General features: G+C 42.2%; 1 protein-coding gene across 9 annotated transcripts in view; it reads left to right on the forward strand.

Annotated features, from left to right (window-relative positions):
- FIP1L1 (factor interacting with PAPOLA and CPSF1) overlaps window positions 1–26,694 on the forward strand; it is a 337,219-nt gene that overhangs the window by 307,407 nt on the left and 3,118 nt on the right. For all 9 annotated transcript variants that reach the window (XM_030191378.1, XM_030191380.1, XM_030191381.1 and 6 more), the window contains one exon: window positions 18,499–18,645. In XM_030191378.1, the coding sequence (XP_030047238.1) occupies window positions 18,499–18,645 (147 nt within the window). The remainder of the gene's footprint in view (window positions 1–18,498; window positions 18,646–26,694) is intronic.

The following is a 26,694-nucleotide window of genomic DNA, read 5'->3' on the forward strand; positions in this document are numbered from 1 at the left end:
ATAGAGTCCCATCTTCATTTCTGTGCCAAAAGTCAATTCAATCCTAGTAATATCAGTGGTATACTTTAATGCTGCTCTAATTTACCATGAAGTAATCATTGAAATTTTAATAGCAAAAGGCCTCTGTGGTTTTAATGCAATTGATGAAGCCTCTATTCAAACCAGTACAGTCATTTTTAAGTACCTTTCTTGAAAAGTGGCCATATAGCAATCACGTCAAGGAAAGTCAGTCAGCTTTAGGCCCTTGTCACATCCACCTTACACGTAGTTCTTCTCAAACAAAGAGGAGCCCATTCTAAATTTCTTTCAAAGGATGGTATCGCACTCTCATAACCAATACATTTGCCAGTCTTCTATCCTAAACGTGTTCTTGTCCTCTAGGAAAAGCTTTTTGCAAGATACATGATCATATGTGATGATCTTAAGGTGGCCATTCAGATAGAAAAGGCAACGTGAAACCTAGAAGGATGCTTGGGTGCACAGGGAGAGGAATAGCCAGTAGGAAAAAGGAGGTGATAAAATAAGAATAGCCATACTGGGTCAGACCAGTGGTCTAGCCTAGTATCCTGCTTCCAACAGTGGCCAATCCAGGCCACAAGTACCTTGCAGAAACCCAATTAGTTGCCACATTCCATGCTACCAATCCTGAGTAAGTAGCGGCTTCCTCCATGTCCATCTCAATAACAGAGATGGGCAGGAACTTGTCCAAACCTATTTCAAACCCAGATATGCAAACCACTGTTACCACATCCTCTGACGGTGAGTTCCAGAGCTTAACTATTCTTTGAGTGAAAAAATATTTCCTTCTATTTGTTTTAAAAAGTATTTCCATGTAATTTCATGGAGTGTCCCCTGGTCTTTGTACATTTTGAAAGAGTGAAAATTTGATTCATTCCTAGCCATTCTACACCACTCAGGAATTTATAGACATCAGTCATATCCCCCCTCAGCTGTCTCTTTTCTAAACTGAAGAGCCCTAACCTCTTTAACCTTTCCTCATAAAGCTATATCTTCCCCTTTATCATTTTGGTCGTTCTTCTTTGAACCTTTTCTTAATTCTGCTTTATCTTTTTTGAGATACCGGAACCAGAATTGTGCGCAATACTCAAGGTTTGGACGCACCATGGAGCGATACAGAGGCATTATAATATTGGCTTTATTTTGCATCCCTTTCCTAATAATTTCTAACATCCTGTTTGCTTTTTTGGCTACCACCGTACATTGTGCAGAAGATTTCAGCATATTGTCTACAATGACACCTAGATCTTTTTCTTGGTTGCTGCCTCTTAAGGTGGACCCTAGTATCAGGTAACTATGATTCAGATTATTCTTCCCAATGTGCACACTTTGCATTTGTCCACATTAAATTTTATCTACCATTTGGATTTCCAGTCCTCCTGTTTCCTAAGCTCTTCCTGCAATTTTCCACAATCCACGTGTATTTTGACAACTTTGAATAGTTTTATGTCATCTGCAAATTATTCACCTCACTCGTCCATTCTATTTTCCAGATCATTTATAAATATGTTAAATAGCACTGGTCCTAGTACAGATCCCTGCGGCACTACACTATTCACCCTCCTTCATTGAGAAAAATGGCCATTTAACCCTACTCTCTGTTTTCTGTCCCGTAACCAGTTAGTAGTCCACAGAAGTACATTGCCTCCTATCCCATGAGTTTTTTAATTTTCTCAGGAGTCTCTCCATGAGGAACTTTGTCAAAGGCTTTCTAAAAATCCAGATATACTACATCAACCAACTTACCTTTATCCACGTGTTTATTTACGCCTTCAAAGAAATGATGCAAGGCTTCTTTCGGCTGAACCCATGCTGACTCTGTCCCATTAAACAGTGTTTGTCTATGTGTTCCATAATTGTATTCGTTGTAATACTTTCCACTATCTTCCTTGGCACTGAAGTGAGGCTTACTGGTCTGTAATTACCCAGAACACCCCTGGAACCCTTTTTAAAGAATCGGCGTTAAATTGACCACCTCAGGTACTACGGATGATTTTAACGACAGGTTACAATCACTAACAACAGATCAGCAATTTCATGTTTGAATTCTTTCAGTACCCTGGGGTGTATGCTATCTGGTCTAGGTGATTTATCACTCTTTAACTTGTTAGTATGTCTTCCGGGTTCATCAAGATTTCTTTCAGTTCCTCCACATCATCACCCTTGAAAAACATTTCTGGTGCAGGTAGATCTCTTACATCTTCTTCCGTAAAGACCGAAGCAAATAATTCATTCAGTTTCTCCACTATGGCCTTGTCCTCCCTGATTGCCCCTTTTGCTCCTTAATGATCTAACAGTCCCACGGATTCTCTCACAGGCTTTCTCCTTCTGGTGTACATGAAAAAGGTGTTACTATGAGTGTTCGTCTCTACGGCAAGTTTTTCTTCATATTCTCTTATAGCCTTTATAAGTGCTTTGCATCTAGCTTGATACTGCTTATGTTGCTTCTTATTTTCTTCATTCATATCCTTTTTCCATTCTTTGAAGGATGCTCTTTTGGCTCCAGTAACCTCTTTCACTTCTCCTTTTAACCACGCTGGCTATCGTTTGCTCTTCTTTCCTCCTTTGTTAATACTGGAATACATCTCGTCTGGGCTTCCACAGTGGTATTTTTTAAAACATCCACATCTGATTTAAAGTACTGATCTTTGCGACCTACCCTTTCAGCTTCTTTTTAACCATTTTCCTCATTTTGTAGTCACCCTTTCAAAAATTGAATGCTGCTACAGTAGAGACCTTTAGTGACTTCACGCCAGATATCAGCTCAGATTTGATCATGTTATGATCACTGTTTCCCAGTGGATCCAATACCGTTACCTCTCTAACCATGCCCTGCATTCCATTAAGGACTAGATCTAAAATAGCTCCCCTTGTTGGTTCTTGCACCAGTTAGTCCAAGAAGCAGTCATTTATTACATCTGAGAAATGTTACCTTCCTAGCGCTCCCTGATGCAGCATATATCCAGTCAATATTGGGATAATTGAACACTCATTATTATAATGTTGCCCAACTTGCCAGCTTTCCTAATTTCTGTAAACATTTGTTCATCTCTCTGTTCGTCCTGTCCTGATGGACGGTAGTACAGCCCTACCAGTATACCCTTTCCTTTTACACATGGAATTTCTATACACAAGGATTCCATGCTGCTATCTGTTTCATATAGAATATTTATTTTGTTTGACTTGATTCCCTCTTTAACATATAGCGCAACTTCCACCCTCTCCAATTTGATTCAATCTATCATTGCAGTATAATTTGTACCCTGATAAACGTCCCTTGATTGTCCACCTTCCACCAAGTCTCTGACATGCCTATTATATCTACCTTTTCCTTTAGGAGTCCTTTTGCTAAGCTGCAGTTAAAGGGGCCCTGCAGGGGCAGGGGACATTTTTCCCGCATGCCAGAGCCCATTTTATCACAGTGGGTAAAAAGCCCCCCCAAAATTGGCCATGCGGTAGGATAACTCTTGCTGCATGGCCATGCGGCATGGAGCACTTGGATGGTGGTAAGAGCTCCTGCTATAACTTGGTGGTAACCATGCACTGCCTGAAATTTCCATCATAAGTATTGCCACACTAGGACAGACCAAAGGTCCATCAAGCCCAGCATCTTGTTACCAATCCAGGTCACAAATACCTGACAAGATCCTGAAAAGTTCAATACATTTTATGCTGCTTATCCCAGAAATAAGCAGTGTATTTTCCCCAAGATAATGCTCTATGGACTTTTCCTTTACGAAGCTATCCAAACCTTTTTTTAAACCCCGCTAAGCTAACCGCCTTTACTACATTCTCTGGCAACTAATTCCAGAGTCTAATTACACATTGAGTGAAGAAAAAGTTTCTCCGTTTCGTATTAAATTTACTACTTTATAGCTTCATCATGTGCCCCCTAGTCCTAGTATTTTTGGAAAGAGTAAACAAACCCCATTTCACTCCACTCATTATTTTATAGACCTCTATCATTTCTCCCCTCAGCCGTCTTTTCTCCAAGCTGAAGAGCCCTAGACGCTTCAGCCTTTCCTCATAGGGAAATTGTCCCATGCCCTTTATCATTTTTGTCACCCTTCTCTGTACTTTTTCTAATTCCACTATCTTTTTTGAGATACAGCAACCAGAATTGAACACAATATTCGAGGTGCAGTCGCACCATGGACCGGTACAAAGGCATTATAATGTCCTCACTTTTGTTTTCCATTCCTTTCCTAATAATACCTAATATTCTATTTGCTTTCTTAGCCGCAGCAGCACACTGAGCAGAGGCTTTCAACCTATCAACAACGACGCCGAGATCCCTTTCTTGGTCGGTGACTCCTAATGTGGAACCTTGCATTACGTAACTATAGTTCAGGTTCCTGTTTCCCACATGCATCACTTTGCAGTTGTTCACATTAAACATCATCTGCCATTTAGATGCCCAGTCTCATAAGCTCCTCTTGTAATTTTTCACAATCCTCCCGCGATTTAAGAACTTTGAATAACTTTGTGTCGTCAGCAAATTTAATTACCTCACTAGTTACTCCCATCTCTAGATCATTTATGATTCAATTTGTTTATTAATTTTTCATTTAAACAAGGATACACTTGTTTTGAAATACAGCCATAACACATTATTGAGAAACAATAACAACATTCAGAATTAAATCATCAAAGAAAGTAATAACATACTTCCTAAACATAAAACTTTTTCTTTTAATTCATGATTCATTAAGCTTTCTTAGACCCCATTATATTGAAAAGGGCGATCAGAATTAGGGAAGAATTATTACAAATCTTTAATCAAAAGTAACTAAGGCAGCATATATTCTCCCATAATATTCTAACTACTACAGTTGTTTAGAATCAAGAAGTGATTTTAGACTATCTGGTGAATAAAAGGTGTATTTAACCTGGCCCAACCTAACAAGACATTTACAGGGATAGGCAAGAAAAAACATCCCTCCTATCTCAAGCATTCTTTTTTTTAATGCCAAGAAGGCTTTCCTTCTCTGTTGGGTCAATTTTGTAACGTCAGGAAAAATCTGCACCTTTACTCCACCAAAACAGGTCTGTAAATTCCTAAAATACATTTTCATGATATTATTCAAATTCTGTTCAAAAATTAAGGAAACAATCAAAGTTGACCTTTGCGTAGTCTCATCTACAGTTTGTTCCAATATAGCTGATATATCATCAAGATCTAAATTAGTGTGTGATACATCTTGTTTTTTTTCCAGTTCTCCCTTAGAAGCTGAAATATAATATAATTTGTTTACAGGGGGTATTGAGGGGAATTTTCAGAACTTCATTGAGGTATTTTTTGAATAAATCATGTGGATTAATCCCAGGGAGTTGAGGAAAGTTCAATAGTCGCAAATTAAGTCTTCTATTAAAATTTTCAATTTGTTCCACTTTTCTTCGCATCTCGAGATTATCTTTTATCACTCCACTTTTAAATTCTTGAATAGAATCTACTTTCTGCTGAAGAGCAGTTACTTTCTCAGCTATTTCCCCTTTAATCAGGTCTATCTTTGAGTTCAAATCTTGAAATTTTTTATCAAAAGTGCTGACTTCTCCTGAGGTCTGTTGTAACGTCACATCCATTTTATTCAGCATTGTCCATATCATAGCTAGATTTACCTCCTGCGTTCGTCCTGAGGCTCCTGCCTTTGCTCCCGGCGTCTGCTCTAACGTCTCCCGACCCTCACTGGGAACCTTGCCCGCAACACTTCCGGTAGGGCAGCGCTCCTCATCAGGCTTCGCTACTGACGCCGGACACGGAGGTTTCATAGTTAACGGTGGAGAGAGAGACGCCGGACACGGAGGTTTCATAGTTAACGGTGGAAAGAGAGATATTTCTTCTCCCAGCATGGTCCCCGCTTCCCCAGAAATCCCCGCCATGGGATCCATACCTCCAATAGATTGGGAGACTGGTGCGAAGAAACGTTCGAGGCCTGCTTGGGTCGTCGAGGTAGGTGGGGGAACTATCCGCGTCACCCCCTTTCTTTTGGTATGCGGCATTTTATCGCAGGAAAATTTGTATTTCCAAATCAGGATTCAGAGCGTCTCTTCACACAACTTATTACACCGCCATCTTGGATCGCCCCTCAAACATCAGTCTTTAAAAAAAAAAAGAGACTTCTGCTGGTGGCGATCCAAGATGGCGGCGTAACAAGTTGTGTGAAGAGACGCTCCTTATGCTGTTTCTTATTATTTTTAGTCGGCTCCTTCTTCCATTTTCTGAAGTTTTTTCTTTTAGCTCTAATAGCTTCCTTCACCTCACTTTTTAACTATGCCAGCTGTCGTTTGGTCTTCCGTCTTCCTTTTTTAATACGCGGAACATATTTGACCTGGGCTTCCAGGATGGTGTTTTTGAACAGAATCCATGCCTGATGTAAATTTTTGACCCTCACAGTCACTCCTCTAAGTTTTTTTAACACCGTTCTTCTCATTTTATTATAGTCTCTTTTTTTAAAGTTAAATGCTAACGTATTTGATTTCTTATGTATACTTACTTCAACGCTAATATCAAATCCGATCATGTTATGATCACTGTTATCAAGCGGCCCCAGCACCATTACCTCCCGCACCAGATCATGCGCTCCACTAAGGACTAGGTCTAGAATTTTTCCTTCTCTCATTGGCTCCTGTACCAGCTGCTCCATAAAGCTGTCCTTGATTTCATCAAGGAATTTTACCTCCCTAGCATGCCCCGATGTTACATTTACCCACTCAATATCGGGGTAATTGATATCACCCATTATTGTGTTGCCCAGTTTGCATCCCTAATTTCCTTTAACATTCCTGCATCCGTCTGTTCATCCTGGCCAGGCGGACGGTAGTACACTCCTATCACTATCCTTTTCCCCTTTACACATGGAATTTCAATCCACAGTGATTCCAAGAAGTGTTTTGTTTCCTGCAGAATTTTCAATCTATTTGATTCAAGGCTCTCGTTATTATACTACTACTACTACTTATCATTTCTAAAGCGCTACTAGGCGTACGCAGCGCTGTACACTTGAACATGAAGAGACAGTCCCTGCTCGGCAGAGCTTACAATCTAATGAGGACAGACAAACAGGGCAAACGAGAGATAAGGGAATATTAAAGTGAGGATGATAAAATAAGAGTTCTGAACAAGTGAATAAGGGTTAGGAGTTAAAAGCAGCATCAAAAAGGTGGGCTTTTAGCTTAGATTTGAAGACGGCCAGAGATGGAGCTTGACGTACCGGCTCAGGAAGTCTATTCCAGGCATATGGTGCAGCAAGATAAAAGGAACGGCGTCTGGAGTTAGCAGTGGAGGAGAAGGGTGCAGATAAGAGAGATTTACCCAGTGAACGGAGTTCCCGGGGAGGAATGTAGGGAGAGATGAGAGTGGAGAGGTACTGAGGAGCTGCAGAGTGAATGCACTTATAGGTCAATAAGAGGAGTTCGAACTGTATGCGGAAACGGATAGGAAACCAGTGAAGTGACTTGAGGAGAGGGCTAATATGAGCATAACGACACTGGCAGAATATTAGTCGTGCAGCAGAATTTTGAACAGATTGAAGAGGAGAGAGATGGGTAAGTGGGAGACCTGTGAGAAGCAAGTTGCAATAGTCCTAGCGAGAGGTGATAAGAGTGTGGATGAGGGTTCTAGTAGTGTGTTCGGAAAGGAAAGGGCGAATTTTGGTGATATTATAGAGAAAGAAACAACAGGTTTTAGCAGTCTGCTGAATATGTGCAGAGAAGGAGAGGGAGGAGTCAAAGATGACCCCAAGGTTACGAGCTGATGAGACAGGAAGGATGAGAGTGTTAGCCACAGAAATAGAGAATGCGGGAGGAGGAGAAGTTGGTTTAGGGGGAAAGATGAGAAGTTCAGTCTTGGCCATGTTTAGTTTCAGATGGCGCTGAGACATCCAGGCAGCAATGTCAGACAGGCAAGCTCATACTTTGGCCTGGTTCGGCTGAGATTTCTGGTGTGGAGAGGTAGATCTGGGAGTCATCAGCATAAAGATGATACTGAAAACCATGGGATGAGATCAGAGTACCAAGGGAAGAAGTATAGATGGAGAAAAGAAGAGGTCTCAGGACAGATCCCCGAGGTACACCAACTGACACTGGGATAGAAGTAGAGGAGGATCCACTAGTGTATACACAAAAGGTACACTGTGAGAGAGAAGAAGAAAACCAGGAAAGAACAGAGCCCTGAAATCCAAGTGAGGACAGTGTATCAAGGAGTAGGCTGTGATCAACAGTGTCAAAAGCAGCAGATAGATCGAGAAGGATGAGGATAGAATAGAGACCTTTGGATCTGGCCAGGAACAGATCTTTGGAGATTTTAGCAAGCGCTGTTTCAGTTGAATGAAGGGGGCAAAAGCCAGATTGAAGTGGATCAAGAATAGCTTGAGATGAAAGAAAGTCAAGGCAAAGGCGGTGAACAGCACGTTCAAGTATCTTGGATAGGAAAGGGAGGAGGGAGATGGGGCGATAGTTGGAAGGACAGGTGGGGTCCAATGAAGGTTTTTTAAGGAGTGGTGTGACTACGGCATGTTTGAAGGCATCCGGAACAGTCGCAGTGGACAGTGAAAGATTGAGGATATGACAGATAAAAGGGATGACAGTAGGAGAGATAGTATTAAGTAGATGGGTGGGAATAGGATCAGAGGAACAGGTAGTTCGTTTCGAGGAGGAAAGAAGATGTATAGTTTCCTCTTCAGTGATTTCAGAAAAAGAGGCAGGTTTTGGAGGGTTGAGAGAATGGACTAAGGAAAGGAGAGGTGGAGGTGACCTGGTTGAGAATTCAAGTTTAATCTTGTGAACCTTATCATGAAAGAACTCAGCCAGAGTCTGGGGGGAAAGTGAAGAGGGGGTTGGAGGTGAAGGAACTTTGAGGAGAGAGTTCAGTGGGGCAAAGAGACGTCGAGGGTTTGAGCCAAGAGAATTTGTCAACTGGATGTAATCGTCCTGTTTGGCAAGTAAAATAGCAGACTGGAAGGAGGTAAGCAAGAATTTGAAATGTATGAAGTCAGCATAGGCACGGGATTTCAGCCAAAGGCGTTCGGCAGAGCGGGCACAGGAACGTAGGTAGCGAATTCTAGAGGTACGTTTTACAGAACAGGGAATGGGAGGAGCGAGATTATCCAGAGCAGAGGAGAGAATAGTATTATAGGAAGAGACAGCCTCATTGAGAGACTTGGATAACATAGTGGTAGAGAAGAGATTTGAAACACTGGAGGACAGGGTAGAAGGGTCAATAGCCTGAAGATTCCTAAATGTATTGGTTAAGATTGGACGGGACTGGGGAGGAGGGTGTTTAAGTGTGAAAGTTATCAGATGATGGTCAGAGAGGGTAAGAGTTGAGGCACAGAAACTGGAGAGTGAGCAGTTTGAGAAGAGGATAAGATCAAGACAGTGGCCATTCTGGTAAGTGGGGGCAGTGGAGCACAGTTGAAGATTGAAAGAGGATGTTAAAGCAAGAAACTGAGAAGCATAAGAATCAGAGGGATCATTAGCATGAATTTTAAAATCCCCAAGAATGAGGGAAGGAGATGAAGGTTCAAGAAAGAAGGAAAGCCAGGCGTCAAAGTCATTGAGAAAGGAAGAAAGGGACTTACCAGGGGGTTGATAAATGACTGCTACTCGGAGAGGCAGAGGAGCAAATAGACGGATGGAGTGGACTTTGAAGGAAGAAATACAGTGAGACTGAGGTGGAAGAAGAGGTTGAAATCTACAAGAGGGTGAGAGTAGTAGCCTGACACCACCTCCGCGGCCAACCAGGCGAGGAGTATGGGAGAAATGATAACCTCCATGGAATAGGACCGCGAGTGAAGCAGAGTCTTCAGGTTAAAGCCAAGTTTCAGTTAGGGCAAGCAGATGGAGAGTATGAGAGATAAAGAGGTCATGGATGTAGGAAAGTTTGTTACAGAGCGCAAGAGAAAGGCAGGGAAGGAGGGGGGAGGAGAGGAACAGAAATTAGATTGGAGATATCACGGTGTGACCTGCACAAATAGGATTAGAGCTGATGTGGAGGACCAGGATTGGGAGTAATGTCCCCAGCAGAGAGCAGGAGAAGGAGCAAGAGAGTACGGAGAACAGTAGGAGAGGTACGACAACAGCGACGAAGGCAAGATGTACTCTGATAGAAAGGAGATGGATGAATGGAAGGAAGGAAATGTTGAATGTTGAGAGCTGAGAAAAAGGAAGAGGTAAAAAAAGATGGTGAGATGATGAATACAGAGGGCAGAAAATGTGTTCCTGCAGTGTACAGTGGTTTAAGATGGAGAAACAAATTAGGAAGTGGCAGTACCAAGAAGAAAAAGTGCACTGGAGCCATAAGTAGTAACTGGGAGAAAAATAAATGTAAAGTGAAAAATGCCCTGCGCGCCTCATGGCGCAAGGCACCTACAACAAAGGCCTTGAGTGGATCACAGTGGACCTGGGAGTCATCCCGGAGAAGGCTGTAAAGGATATGCAGATGAGCCGCAAGTCCTCCACAGCACCTGAAAGGCAGCCGGTGGTAGAGCTGAGCACCTCTCAGCCGAGGAAAGGCTTACCAGGGGTTAGGCTGAAGCCAGCATTCCTCCCCCTGAGGGTCGCCAGATCCTAGCCAAAAAGTACCTGGAAACATTGCTACCCCTCCACCAATTCGATCCACCCTATCACTACGATATAATTTGTACCCCGGTATGACAGTGTCCCACTGGTTATCCTCCTTCTACCAGGTCTCAGAGATGCCTTTTATATCTAATTTTTCATTTAGTGCAATATATTCTAACTCTCCCATCTTATTCCTTAGGCTCCTGGCATTCGCAAATAGACATTTCAAACTATGTTTGTTGTTCCTGTTTACATCATGCTTAGTACTTGACAGTATTAATTTGCAATCTTTTGTCAGATTTTTATTTGACACCTGATCTACTATGGTCTCTTTTGCAACCTCACTATCAGGATACCCTATCTGCCCTGTTTCAGTGATATCTTTGAAAGATACCTTATCCCGAACCATGCGCTTTTGAGCGACTGTCGGCCTTCTCCCTGTTTCTAGTTTAAAAGCTGCTCTATCTCCTTTTTAAATGCCGATGCAAGCAGCCTGGTCCCACCCTGGTTAAGGTGGAGCAAATCCTTTCGGAATAGGCTCCCCCTTCCCCAGAATGTTGCCCAGTTCCTAACAAATCTAAAACCCTCCTCCCTGCACCATCGTCTCATCCACACATTGAGACTCCGGAGCTCTGCCTGTCTCTTGGGCCCTGCGCGTGGAACGGGTAGCATTTCAGAAAATGCTACCCTAGAGGATCTGGATTTGAGCTTTCTACCTAAGAGCCTAAATTTGGCTTCCAGAACCTCTCTCCCACATTTTCCTATGTCATTGGTACCCACATGTACCAAAACAGCCGGCTCCTCCCCAGCACTATCTAAAATCCTATCTAGGTGATGCGTGAGGTCCGCCGCCTTCGCACCAGGCAGGCAAGTGACCAGGCGGTCCTCACGTCCACCAGACAGCCAGGGTATCTACATGCCTGATAATCGAATCACCAACTACAACAGCCATCCTAACCCTTCCCACCTGGGCAGTAGCTCCTGGAGATGCATCCTTAGTGCGAGAGGATATTGCATTCCCTGATGTGCTGGTCCTGTCTACAGGATTACTTCCAGCCTCTCCAGGGTGATGCTCTCCTTTTAGAAGGCCTCCCTCCTCCAGGTCAGAGCAGGGGTTGCCAGATTGGAGGTGGGACTTCTCTACAACGGCCCTGTAGGCCTCCTCTATGTTCCTCTCTGTCTCCCTCAGCTCCTCCAAGTCTGCTACTCTAGCCTCAAGAGAACGGACTCATTCTCTGAGAGCTAGGACTCTTTGCATCGAGCACACACATGACGTGTCCCCAAATGGGAGTGTCATACATGTGACACTCATTGCAAAAGACTGGCTAGCACCCCTCTCGCTGCTGGACTGCTATCTGCATCTTAGTATTATATAGTTGTTTAATTAAAACTTCTTAAGGTACTAGGGATATCAGATAAATATAATGATCCTTTTTTACTGGTGTAATTTGTAATATATTTAGGGTTTGCTTCTTAGAAACTAATTAAATGTAGTTCAGACTAATGAAAATTGAAAATTCCCCTCTTGTTGTCTTAATTAGAATAATTGACTATAAATAAAGAGTGGCGTTGGGGGGGGGGGGGTGAGGACTGAACTGGGCCTTTCTGTGCCTTCTGTTAATGCTATGGCAGAAACTTCAAGTTTTAAAAACTATGGGGAAAAGGGTATGGAGACTAGCTAATAATTGTTTGCGTTTTTATTTCAAAATTTTTAACTGTGTTAATATCCTACAATTTGTCTTTTAAACTGTAATCTTTAAGCTGTGGCAGAAACTTCATTTTAAAACTATGGGGGAAAGGGTATGGAGACTAATAATGTTTGCTTGCTTTTTTTATTATTATTATTATTTTAGAATTAAATTTCTAACTGTGTTTATCAATAACCTACAATTCCTCTTTTAAACCCTAATCTTTAATCTGTGACAGAAACTTCAAGTTTCAAAACTATGGGGAAGAGGGTATGGAAACTAGCTATTAAAGTTTGCTTGCTTGCTTTTTTTTTTTAATTCTGTGTTTATCAATATCCTACAGTTCCTCTTTTAAAATCTAATCTTTAAGTTACCAAGCTCAGAGTAAAATAATGTCACTCGCAGAGATGTCCTTTTCTGTCAGAACTGCTCAGAAAGAAAGTTGAGTGGGACCTTTCCTCTCTATATATTTTGGATTCTAAGGAGACTGTTTCAAACAAACCCTTTGAAGCTAGCCCAGTAATCAAATTGCCCTTAGTAACCTTAGCAACTGTTCTACTTCCTTGCCCTTTGTAACCTTAGCAACTGTTCTACTTCCTCACACCTTAATTAACACCTAATTCAGGTCAATTGCAGTTCTACCTTTCCAGCAGGCAAGAGCAGAGAATAACTTTTTTAGAACAGTTCAAGCCTAGCTACTATCTTTTTTATACTCTTGGCTGTTAAGTAACCCATGCTTTGTAAAAGGGCTCTTTAGTGCTATATATGCCAACTCTCCCATCTATTTTTTAGGCCCCTGTGTAAGACTCTGGTGAGACCTCATTTAGAATATTGTGTACAATTTTGGAGACCATACCTTCAAAAAGATATAAACAGGATGGAGTCGTTCCAGAGAGCGGCTACTAAAATGGTCAATGATCTTTTTCATAAAGCATTCGGGAACAGACTTAAAGATCTCAATATGTTACTTTAGAAGAAAGGTGGGAGAGGAGAGATATGATTGAGACATTGAATTCTCATTCGGTCCAGCAGCGGATGGCGGATGTTTCTTGCCGGGGGGATAATGTTTTTGGTGAGAAAGTAGAAGATCTAGTTGACTAGCTCAAGAAGCACAATGATGCTATGGATTCTCCCGCCGTGCATCTTCTGCTACTGCCTCCTCATCTAGGAGGTTTTTTGGAGAGAAGAGGAGTGCTCCCTATTCCTATGCTAGGCGTAGACACTCCTGCTTCTCAGCAGCCTGTCCAGACTCAGTCCCAGTTCGCTCATTCTCGTCAACAGCGTGCGCCTAAGGCCTTTGCGGCTCCACAGCAAAAGTAGGGAACGGGCTTTTGACTGGCTCCAGTTCAGCATAGCCTCAGTAAAAGTGTCCGTACCAGACGACTTGCCGGTTGGGGGGAGGTTGATATTTTTTCACCAAACGTGGCCTGTCTTAACCTCCAACCGGTGGGTTCTTCAAATTGTCCGGTCAGGATGCACCTTCAATCTGGAATCCAAACCTCCAAATTGTCCACCGGGAGCTCATTCTTAACAGTGCCCAGCAGAACAGGTACTTGCAGAGGAACTCTCTGTCCTTCTACAGACCCAAGCGGTCGAAGCCGTTCCACCAGAGGAAGAAGGGCTGGGATTCTAGTCCAGGTACTTCCTTGTGCAAAAGAAAACAGGGGGATGTGACCCATCCTAGACCTAAGGGCCCTGAACAAAGTTCAGGATGGTTTCCCTGGGCACCCTTCTTCCCATGATTCAGAAAGATTGGCTATGCTCTCTGGACTTAAAGGATGCTTACACCCGCATCACAATGCTCCCAGCTCACAGGAAGTATCTTCGATTTCAGCTAGGAACACAGCACTTTCAGTACTGTGTACTGCCTTTTGGCCTGGCGTCTGTTTACCAAATGCCTAGCTGTAGTCGCAGCGTCGCTACGCAGACTGGGAGTGCATGTGTTTCCTTATCTCGACAATTGACTGGTGAAGAGCACCTCAAAGGAGGGTGCTCTGGAGTCCATGCAAATGACTATTCGGGTGCTAGAGCTACTGGGGTTCGTCATAAATTATCCCAAGTCCCATCTCACCCCAGTCCAAAAATTGGAATTCATTGCAGCCCTGTTGAACACTCAGCTCGCGCTTATCTTCCCACGGCAAGGGCAGACAACCTTCTGTCCCTGGTGTCCATGGTTCAAGCGTCTCAGCAGGTCACAGCTTGGCAGATGTTGAGACTTCTGGGGCACATGGCCTCTACAGGTCATGTAATGCCCATGGCACGTCTACATCCGAGATCAGCTCAATGGACCCTAGCTTCCCAGTGGTTTCAAGCTACGGGGGATCTAGAAGATGTAGTCCAACTGTCCACCAGCTTTCGGAATTATCTTCAGTGGTGGACGATTCGATCCAATTTGACCATGGGGCGACCATTCCAATTTCCTCAGCCAGTGAAATTGCTGACGACGGATGCATCTCTCCTGGGGTGGGGTGGGGTGGGGAGCTCATGTAGATGGGCTCCACACTCAAGGAGCCTGAGCCTGGTCCTTTCAGGAAAAAGGTCTGCAGATCAACTTCCTGGAATTAAGAGTGATCTGGAACGCTTTAAAGGCTTTCAGAGATCGGCTTTCCAACCAAGTAATCTTAATTCAGACAGACAATCAGGTTGCCATGTACTACACCAACAAGCAGGGGGGCACTGGATCTCGCCCTCTGTGTCAGGAAGCTGTCCAGATGTGGCCTTGAGCACGCCGTTACGGCATGTTTCTCCAAGCCGCTTATCTGGCAGGTGTAAACAACAGTCTGGCCAACAGACTGAGCAGGATAATGCAACCTCACGAGTGGTCACTGAACATGGGCGTAGTCCGCAAGATCTTCCGAACGTGGGGCACCCCCTCGGTGGATTGTTTTGCCACTCAGACCAATCACAAGGTCCCTCAGTTCTGTTCCAGGCTTCAGGCCCACGACAGACTAGCATCAGATGCCTTTCTCCTACATTGGGGGACAGGCCTTCTGTATGTGTATCCTCCCATACCTCTAGTAGGGAAGACTTTGCTGAAGCTGAAGCTCAAGCGAGACTGCGGAACCATGATCCTGATTGCAGCCTTCTGGCTGCGTCAGGTTTGGTTCTCTCTTCTTCTGGAGTTGTCCTCCAAAGAACTGTAAAGATTGGACTGTTTTCCAACCCTCATCACTCAGAACGAGGGGTCACTTCTACATCCCAACCTCCAGTCTCTGGCTCTCACGGCCTGGATGTTGAGAGCTTAGAATTCGCCTCCTTGGGTCTTTCAGAGGGTGTCTCCCGAGTCTTGCTTCCAGGAAAGATTCCACGAAGAGGTGTTACTTTTTCAAATGGAGGAGGTTTGCCGTCTGGTGTGACAGCAAGGCCCTAGATCCTCTTTCTTGTCTTACACAGACCCTGCTTGAATACCTTCTACATTTGTCAGAGTCTGGTCTCAAGACCAACTCCATAAGAGTTCACCTTAGTGCGATTAGTGCTTATCATCACTGTGTAGAGGGTAGGCCTATCTCTGGATAGCCTTTAGTTGTTCACTTCATGAGAGGTTTGCTTTTGTCAAAGCCCCCTGTCAAACCTCCACCAGTGTCATGGGATCTCAACGTTGTTCTCACCCAGCTGATGAAAGCTCCTTTTGAGCCACTGAATTCCTGCCATCTGAAGTACTTGATCTGGAAGGTTGTTTTCTTGGTGGCTGTTACTTCAGCTCATAGAGTCAATGAGCTTCAGGCCTTGGTAGTTCATGCACCTTATATCAAGTTCCATCACAACAGAGTAGTCCTCCGCACGCACCCTAAGTTCGTGGTGTCGGAGTTCCATCTGAATCATTCAATTGTCTTGCCAATATTCTTTCCCCGTCCTCATACCCGCCCTGGCGAATGCAGTTTGCACACCTTGGACTGCAAGAGAGCATTGGCCTTTTGCATGGAGCGGACAAAACCCTTTAGACAGTCCGCCCAGTTGTTTGTTTCTTTTGATCCCAACAGGAGGGGTGTCGCCATCGGAAAACGCACAATCTCCAATTGGCTAGCAGATTGCATATCCTTCACTTATGCCCAAGCTGGGCTGTCTTTGGAGGGCCATGTCACGGCTCATAATGTTAGAGCCGTGGCTGCGTCAGTGGCTCACTTGAAGTCAGCCTCCATTGAGGAGATTTGCAAGGCTGCAACGTAATCATCTGTCCACACATTCACATCTCACTACTGCCTTCAGCAGGATACCCGATACGACAGTTGGTTTGGGCAGTCGGTGCTGCAGAATCTGTTCGGGGTTTAGAATACAACTCCACCCTCCTAGACCCATTTTTTGTTCTGTTTCAGACTGCACACTCAGTTGTTTATGGTTTCAGGTCAATCTATGTTATGTCCTCGCCGTTGCAAGGCCCAATTGACCAGTGTTTATTGTTTTGAGTGAGCCTGGTTGCTAGGGATGCCCCACGTGTGAGAGCAAGCAGCCTGCTTGTCCTCGGAGAAAGCGAAGATACATACCTGTAGCAGGTATTCTCCAAGGACAGCAGGCTGATTGTTCTCACAAGCCCGCCCACCTCCCCTTTGGAGTTGTTTGTTTATTATTTGCTTTTTGATTAAACTAAGCGGGAATGCACACGCGACGGGCGGGAAGTCAATCCACACGTGCGCGCTGCACCCGCACCAGAAGACTCTGGCAAGATATTTTTATATTTTGCTTGCAAAATTGCTGGTTCCCAGGCCGACGCGGATGTCGACCCACGTGTGAGAGTAATTAGCCTGCTGTCCTCGGAGAATACCTGCTACGGGTATGTATCCTCGCTATACCTATGCGGCAAAAATGAGCAAGAAACGAGTCTCAGTTGTAAGGAAGCTCTGCAACAAGGGGCCATAGGATGAAGATGAAAGGAGAATAGACTCAGAAGTAGCCTGAGGAAATACTTCACAGAAGGGGTAATTCGTGGAACGGCCTCCTGATGGAAATAGTGGTGATAAAAACAGGATCTGACTTGAGAGTTTGGGATAAGTACATAGGATCTCTTATGGATGGACAGACTGAATAGGCCATATGATCTTCATCTGCCTACATTTTTCGATGTGTCTATGTAAGATAGCCCTTGAGTTTTATCCAAAACATACAGAGACTCAGAGAGAAAATCCTTTTCAACTTTTGACATTATACTACCCAAATCCTTTCAGAAAAGCCAATCTCAACCAAACTGTATTTGATTAATTGACTGCATATAGTTTTGTTACTAGCATGGGGGACTCTCCATACATCACAAAGTAAAAAGCATATCAGGTCATAGATGAGAATATCCATAGCCCATTTAAGATCAATCTCAATGTAAGTTTGCCACATAGTTTTTGTTTTATGTTATTGCTTGGATCGTGATTCAAGATCAAACAGTGCTGTAGGACAAGCAGTTCTAACATTTTGCTAGCATCAGTTCTTTTATATCTGCAGAGATCTTGGGTTGCTTTGAATAGCTCAAACTGACAAGTTCCACCTCTGTGAACCTTTTTTTTTTTTTTTTATGTTCTCCAACAGTGAACATGTACTAAAGCAGCCCTTATCTGGGGAGAACCCACTTGTGTGGCCGATTCATCCTGCTTATCAACAGAGAAAGCAAAGTTGCTTACCTGTACCAAATGTTTTCTATAAACAGCAGGATAAATCAGGCATACAATACCACCCACTTCTCAGAGAGCGGATGTTATGGACTGAGGTACCTCTGCAGGAGCTTGATATAATAGAAGAGACATGCATGCTCAAAACATGTTTTTCTGAACTTTCAAGAATATTACATCCTGCTGCCTTCAGACATCACCCACTTGTGTTTCTGATTTATTTTGCTGTCTGTGGAAAACATCTTTTAAAGGTAAACAGCTTCTGCTCTGTAGTCAATTAAAATAATTTTGATTTAACCACTTTGTTAAAGTAACAAATTTTGCATTTTATTTTCTTTCTTATTCATTTTGTTTAGTATCAAAATAAGGAACATAACTTGTAATAATTTTTTCATTGTCTTGATATAATACGTTGTGCTTTTTAAAATAAGACCTGCTTCTGGTTTAGATATGAGAAAAATGCATTAAAAGAAGGGCATACAACTAGACTACATGCATTATTTTACAAACCTACACAAAATAGAAGAGCTGCTAGAGATATTTAGCATTTTTACCTTGTTTGAGCTTTGTTATTTAAATATTTTTATAATTATTATTAAAACATACATTTGTCATATTTAATACATTTCTCTTTCTTCTAGTGACGACGACCGGTATAGATATAGAGAATATACAGAAAGAAGTTATGAACGTCATAGAGAAAGAGTAAGCAGGGAAAAGGAAGAAAGACACAGAGAAAGAAGACACCGAGAAAAGGAAGAATCATCACGACACAAATCTTCTCGAAGGTATCTTAATGTTGTACAGTGACTACAGCAAAAGTGTAAAGACAGACTGTGGTAAAATATGAAAACTTCGATATCAGTTTAAAAGAAAATCAAGTAAATACCCTGTTTTTCCTTTTTATATAAATGGAACATGATTGGATCAGTAGAGCTATGATAAAAGATTAATGCAGGCAGGTACAATTGATAAGGCATTTTCCTTTCCTAAGAAAGGAAGGGAAAGGGATTTGATATGCTACATTTCTGTGTTTTTTGCAACTACATTCAAAGCATTTTATTTATTTGTTACATTTGTATCCCACATTTTTCCACCTATTTGTAGGCTCAGTGTGGCTTATATGGTACCGTAGAGGCGATCGCCAATACCGGTTATAACAAATACAAAGTGTAGTAGTGGTAAAGTTCATGTGTGACAGACACATTGGGGAATCGTAAGAAGAGTTAGGTAATGTCCATTATGTCTAGTATGAGCTTTGGTTTTGTTGTGTTGCTGGGTCAAGGCATTTAAGTTGGATCGTTTGGGTATGCCTTTTTGAACAAGTTAGTTTTTAGTAATTTCCGGAATTTCAGGTGGTTATATGTTGTTTTCACGGCTTTTGGCAATGCGTTCCATAGTTGTATGCTTATATAGGAGAAGCTGGATGCATAGGTTGATTTGTGTTTTAGTCTTTGCAGCTTGGGTAGTGGAGATTTAGGTATTTTCGTGTTGATCTTGATGTGTTTCTGGTTGGTAGGTGTATGAGGTCTGTCATGTATCCCAGGGCTTCTCCGTAAATACTTAACATTCCATTGCCCTGCCCCAGGTATAATTAAGTGACTTGCCCAGAGTCACAATGAAGCTGCAGTGGAAATCGAGCCCAGTTCCCCAGGATCAAAGTCTGCTGCACTAACCATTAGGCTACGGCTACTCCTAGAGTTTCTAATAGAAGATGTACAGGAGGAGATAATGGGCATTTACTCTTTCAAAAAGTACAAAGTTGAGGGGACACTCCATGAGGTTACATGGTAATACTTTAAAAATGAGTTACACTGTAATACTTTAAAAATGATTAGGAGAAAATGCATTTTCATTCATTGAATAGTTAAGCTGTGGAACTTAGTGCCGGAGGATGTGCGTGTCTGAATTTAAAAAAGGTTTGGACTGGTTCCTGGAGGAAAAAGTCCATAAACTGCTATTAAGGTAGATATGGGGAAAGCCCCTACTTATCCCAGAGCATGGAATCTTTGGGATTCTACCAGATGCTTGTGATCTGGATTGGCTATTGTTGGAATTCCTGGGCTAGATAGACCCTTGGTCTGATCCAATATGTCTATTCTTAGGTTCTTATATATAATATAAATAATAAATACTATGTTTCCAGGCTTCCTTTCTGACCTTTAGCTCATGGCGCCTTTTAGTAACTTCCTGATAAAATGTGTTTTCAGTCTTGAGTTGTTAGCGTAACTGCTTGAGTAATTTACAGTCCCACCATATCAGGTTCTAGTGAACAGAATTATCTTTTACTCAATGAATTAAATATGAAAGAACAAATTAGCTTCCTAGAAGACATTACGGAAGGCCAAGTCCTATTTATTCCTAATTACACAGAAACTGATTTTGAATCTAACATAATTGTAAATTAAGCATAAGAGCTAACAGAATGGATTGGACCAAAATTCTTCTAGCCTATCATTTTGTCCTTTTTGGTGACAAGCAGCAGGTATATTAAGGAAGAGTAAGGGCATATCTAGAGTTGACTATATGCTGTCATATCTTGATTTGGGGCTGCATTGAACCCACTATGTGCACACATACCCTGACTATTCCGCTGCCTGTGTCATAATAGAAACAGACGCCATGGATAAACTTTAAAGGTTATGGGTTAACTTTTACCTTGGACAAAGGAACAGAAGGGGTTCTTTCTTTTTTGCTTTTAAAAGTCCATAGGTCCCCTTCCCTACTTCTTTATTTGTATGTTTTGGCCTATGGTATGTATTGTTATACAAGATCGCATGTGAAGGATTGTAAATTCTTGCCATATCAAAAATGAGTTTGAGCTCCAACAAAAAAATGCATAATATATGCACTGTGCTCTCTCCAATGGATAATTTCAGATCCCATCAAAAAATCAGCATTATTTTGGGTAATCAAAGTAAATATGATGGGGGTTTGGTGCTTTGCCAAAGCTGTCAAGAACCATCATCTTTCTGTCTAGAGCCAATGGCCATAATCAGTTGCATGGAATGTGTATGTTTCTTTAGCTCAGAGTTTACTTAGCAAGAGAAACATCAGTTATCCTATGGATATTTGTTATAATTAATTGTTATATGATGGCTGAATAGCTATTCCGCTTGTTAAATTGATTGCCTTCCAAGCCACTTGACATGGTGAAGTTTGTATTCTCTATTTTTTTATGCCATCTGCATCTTTTGATTCTCGTCAGACGCCAAATTTGGAAGTCAGTTGTCGTCTGGAGTTCCAAAAAGATAGTGTAGAGCATTTCATATTTTATTATATCATGATTTGTAAGGTTATTTGCTCTTGGAAAATGCAAATGCTTTAGGGCCTCTTTTACGAAGCATTGCCTAATTTGCCAGCTTTCCTAATCTCTGTAAACATTTCTTGATTCGTCTGTTCGTTCTGTCCTGGCGGACGTTAGTATAGCCCTACAAGAATACTCCTTCCCTTCACACATGGAATTTCTATCCATAATGATTCCATGCTGCTATGTGTCATGTGGAATGTTTATTTTATTTGACTCAATTCCCTCTTGTAACATTATAGTGCAACCCCTCCCCCCTCCAATATGATCCTCTCTATCATTGCGATACAATTTGTACCCTGTTAACACAGTGTCCCAATGATTGTCCTCTTTCCAACAAGTCTGTGAGATGCCTATTATATCTACCTCATCATTTAGTGCTATAAATATTCTAAGTCTCCCATCTTATTTTTTAGGCTTCTAGCATTTGTATACAGGCACTTTAAATTGTGTTTTTTTTTCTTTGATCTACAAGCTGCTTAGAAGTTGAAGGGGATAATATGCATCCTTTATCCTGCTCTCTCATTAAGCACAGATGAATCCTCTGTACTGGGATTCCCTAAATTTCCTGTTTCAATAGTATCCTTCATGGATACTCCACACCGAACCATGCGCTCCTGGTCGACTGTCGGCTCCCCCCCCCCCCCCCCCCCCCCCCCCCCCCATTCTAGTTTAAAAGATGCTCTATCTCCTTTTTAAAAATTCCATCCCGGTTAAAGTGGAGCCCATCCTTTTTGATACAGTCTCCCCCCTTTCCCAGAATGTCACCTAGGTCCTAACAAATCTAAATCCCTCATCCCTGCAACATCGTCTCAACCACGTATTGAGACTTTGGAGCTCTGCCTGCCTTTTGGGTCCTGTATGTGGAACGGGGAGCATCTTTGAAAATGTGACCCTGTAGGATCTGGACTTAAGCTTTTTACCTAAGAGCCTAAATTTGGCTTCTAGAACCTCCCTCCCACATTTTCCTATGTCATTGGTACCCACATGTACCAAGACAGCCAGCTCTTCCCCAGCACTATCTTCCTGTCTAGGTGACGCGTGAGGTTCGCCACCTTCACACCAGGCAGGTCACCAGGCGATCCTCATGTCCACTAGCCAGCCATCCAGCTATCTATATGCCTAATGATCGAATCACCAACTACAACAGTGTCCTAATCCTTCCCTCCTGGGCAGAGCTTGGAGACATATCCTCGGTGCAAGAGGATAGTATATCCTGTGGTGGGCAAGTCCTGGGCAGGGTGATGCTCTTCTTCTAGGAGACCTCCCTTCTCCAAGGCAGCACAGGGTCTACCAGACTGGAGTTGGGACTTCTGTACAACATCCCTGTAGGTCTCCTCTATGTATGTATCTCTCTGTCTCCCTCAGCTCCACAAAGTCTGGTACTCTAACCTCAAGAGAACGGACCTCTTTGCATCAGGCACACACAAATAACTGCTCACCAACTAAGAGATAATCATACATGTGACACTGAATGCAAAAGACTGGATAGCACCTCTCTCGCTGCTGGACAGCTGACTCTATCTTAGTATTTTTGAGTTTTTCAATAATTTAAAACTTCCTAAGCTATTAAGGATATTAATATAAAATATAAAAATGTCTTTAGTCTATATGGTATATTGTGTGATTTATTTAGTGTTTTCTTCTTAGAAGGTAATGAAATGTATTTAAAACTCTGTAAGAGCACTCCTTACTTGTTATCCTAATTACAATAACTGACTATAAATGAAGAGTTGTGCTAGGGGTAGGTGGGTTGAAGATGAAACAAGGTCCTGCAGTACCTGCTAAAGACTATCTGCTAATGCTGTGGTACAAAGTTCATGTTTTAACACTAGGGGGGAAAGAGTATGGAGATTAGTTGATAAAGTTTGCTTTTTTATATTTTTATTCTGCCTATCACTAACCTACAATTCCTCCTTTAAACCCCAATCTTTAAGTTCCTAAAGCACAAAGCAAAATAATGTTCACTTACCAGAGAAATGTCCTCTTCTCTCTGAACTTCTCAGAAAGGAAGTTCAGTGGGACCTTTCCTCTTTATATAGTTTTGAATCTAAGAGGACTACATCAAACAGGCCCTTTCAAGCTAATTCAGTAATCAGGTTGCCCTTAGTAACCTCTGCACATATTCTACTTCCTCACATCTTAACTCCTATTTGAGGTCAGTAGCAGTGCTACCTTTCCTCTTTATGTAGTTTTGAATCTAAGGGGACTACATCAGACAGGCCCTTTCAAGCTAATTCAGTAATCAGGTTGCCCTTAGTAACCTCTGCAAATATTCTACTTCCTCACACCTTCATTAACACCTAATTGAGGTCAGTAGCAGTGCTACCTCTCCAGCAACCAAAGAACAGAAAATTGTCTTGCAGAGGGGGGCAGTAGGTTTTCCTCAGTGACTTTTCTGTACCTTGCTATATTCATTGTCCCTTGTGTCCTGACAAATCCCCCAGTCTCTACCTAATTACCATTATTCTATTCCAGTCCTGCTGATGAAAAAAAAAAAAACATAAACCATAATACTGCCATGACTATGCTTTACAGTAGGGGTGGATGTTCCATGGATGATGTACAAAGTGTAAAACTGTTATATGGCTACAGCATCTTTAAAACAAGGATCTGTACGGTAAGGTAGTCAACATAATGCCAATTATTAAAACAAGTTTCAGTGGTGATCCAGGTGACTACAAATCTATAAGGCTGACATCGGTGCTGAGCAAAATGGTACAAACTGTTACAAAGGACAAAATTACTGAACACAGACAAGCGTAGTTTAATGGGTCAGAGTCAACATAGATTCAGCAAGGGAAGTCTAGCCTCACCAATTTGCTGTGTTTTTCTGAAGGTGTGAGTAAAGGTGAACCGGTTGATGTAATGTATCTAGATTTTCAGAAAGCATTTGACAAAATCCTTCATGAGAGACTCCTGAGAAGATTTTAAAACCATGGGATAGGAGGCAGTGTCCTGTTGTGAATTGGGATCTGATTAAAAGATAGAAAACAGAGGATAGGATTAAATGGCCAGCTCACTAAACGGAGGAAGGAGTACCACAAGGATTTATACTGGGACTGGTGCTTTTTAACTTGTTTATGAATGATCTGGAAATGGGAACGATGATTGAGGTAATCAGATTTGAAGGTGGCACAAAACTATTCAAAACTGTTAAATTGCATGCAGACTGAGAGAAATTGCAGAAGGATCTTGTGAGACTGTACATCCAAATTTTAATGTGGACTAGTGCAAAATGATGCACATTGGGAAGAATAACTGAAATTATAGCTACATGGTGCTAAGATCCATATTAGTAGTCACCACTGTGAAAAGGATTTAGATATTGTGGAAAATACATTAAAATCTGCTGCTCCGTGTGCATTGGGGGGCCAAAAAAAGTCTGGATTTATTAGGAAAGGAATAGAGAATAAAACAGAGTGTCATACTGCCTCTGTATCACTCCATGCTGAGACTACAGCTTGAGTATTATGCACCATTCTGGTTACCAAATCTAAGAAAAAGATACAGTGGAACTGGGAAAGGTACAAAGAAGAGCAAAAAAAAAATGGTTAGGGAGATGGAAGGTCTTTATTTATGTGAGGAAAGGCTAAAGAGGTTAGGGCTCCTCAGTTTGAAGAAGACAGCTGAGAGAAGATATGATAGAAGTCTATAAAATCCGGAATGGAGTGGAATGCAAATTAAAAAAAAAAAAGTAAGGGAATACTCCTTGAAATTATGTAGGTCATTTAAATTAAATAGGAGAAATAATTGTTTTCACTCAATATATAGCTAAGCTCTGGAACACATTGCTGGAACAAATGGTAAAAGCAGTTAATGCAGCTGGGTTGGAGATATTCCTGGAGAAAAAGTCCATAAATCATTCCTGGAGTTATGTAGCATGGAATCTTTCTACTTTTTGGGACTCTTCCAGGTACTTGAGACCTGGACTGGCCTCTGTTGAAAACATGATACTGGGCTAGATACTTTTTTTTTTCCAGATATCTTTTGCTTATATTGGACTGGTGTGGTAAAGGGGGTGGAGGAGTAACCTAGTGGTTAAAGCAGCAGGCTGAGAATCAGAAAAGTAGGAATTCAGATCCCATTTCTCCCACTCAAGCCCCTTATAACCTTACACAAGTTACTTCACTCTCAGGTTCAAAATTAGATTGTAAACCTTCTGGAGCAGGGGAATACATTACATGCAAATAGCAGCATTTTAGTTCATTGCGGATAACACAAGAGTCAAGGAAACATAACTCCAGAAAATAGAAAAAAGCAGTGGAAATGACATGGTAAGTAGGAGAAAGGTAATAATATCCAGGATATCATGAAAAAAAGTGATCTAATATGCTAGCTGTTCCTAATTCAAATAATTTTTTAATAGAAAAGTTGTGAGACCTTTTTGGAAATAATTCCTAATCAAGCGAATCTCTGAAGAAAGAAGACTCCACAAAGAGACAATCCAGTAGTAGAGAGAAAAATCAAAAAGTTCTCTTGATCTAACAGATTGAATAGAAGGAAATTTTAGCAACATTTGATTGCAAGCTTTCATAGTATTATTTGAAGTATGATGTAGAAGTTCCACTGCAGATGTTTTCAAGCTATTCGGGGTTTTCAGGATATCTCCATTCAGTGGGGATATCCGAAAATCCTGACTGGCTTGAAAACCCCAGTAGTAGTGTTACGATTGTGGCCGTGACCTCTCCCAGACTTACCTCATTCTGGAGGTCAGCTTCTGTGCTGGCTTCTGTTTCTTCTTTCTGTGTTGCTAGAGCTGGCTCTGTGTCTGTGGGCTGGCTGCTCCCAGCATGAGTCTAATTGCTTTACTATACTGCAGCTGTGTGTGTTACTTGAGCTAGCTGCCTCTGTGTGCTGGTTGCTTCCAGCGTGGCTCTAATTGCTCTGCTATACTGCAGCTGTGGGGGTTAAGCCTGAGTTAGCTCTAGCTCTGTTTCAGTATGCTGCCTGCCTGTGTCTGGTAGTGGTGACATCTTCAGGCAGGGCCTTGATAAGGAAGTGGTGTTCTTCCCTTCAGGGCCTTTTGCAACGTTTGCTTTAGGTCCAGGTTAGTGGTAGTGCAGTGTGCACTTTTTGATCTGTGTTAGCTTCCCTGCTTTTCCCTTGTGGCTCCCCTGCTTTCCCTTTTGGTGCTTTAGTAGCACTACTGTGTTTTGGTGCTTTAGAAGCACTTCTGGGTTTGGTGCTTTAGAAGCACTTCTGGGTTTGGTGCTTTAGAAACACTTATGGGTTTGGTGCTTTAGAAACACTTCTGGGTTTGGGGCTTTGGAAGCTCTGTTGTGTTTAGTGCTTTGGAAGCACTGCTGACTTCTGTGTTTAGCTTCCCTGTTTTTTTCCCTCTTGGCTCCCCTGTCTTCCCTTTTAGTGCTAGGAGCTCTGCTGGTAGTTTGGTGCTTAGGAGCACAGTAGTTAGTTTAGGGTTGTAGAGCTGTTGTGCTTGGTGCTTAGGAGCACCTGTACTAGTTTGTGTTTAGGTTCCCTGCTCTTTCCCTGTGGCTCCCCTGTTTTTCCTAGTGGTGCTATTGGT

Source organism: Microcaecilia unicolor, chromosome 2, assembly GCF_901765095.1.
Source record: "Microcaecilia unicolor chromosome 2, aMicUni1.1, whole genome shotgun sequence".
NCBI lineage: Eukaryota > Metazoa > Chordata > Amphibia > Gymnophiona > Siphonopidae > Microcaecilia > Microcaecilia unicolor.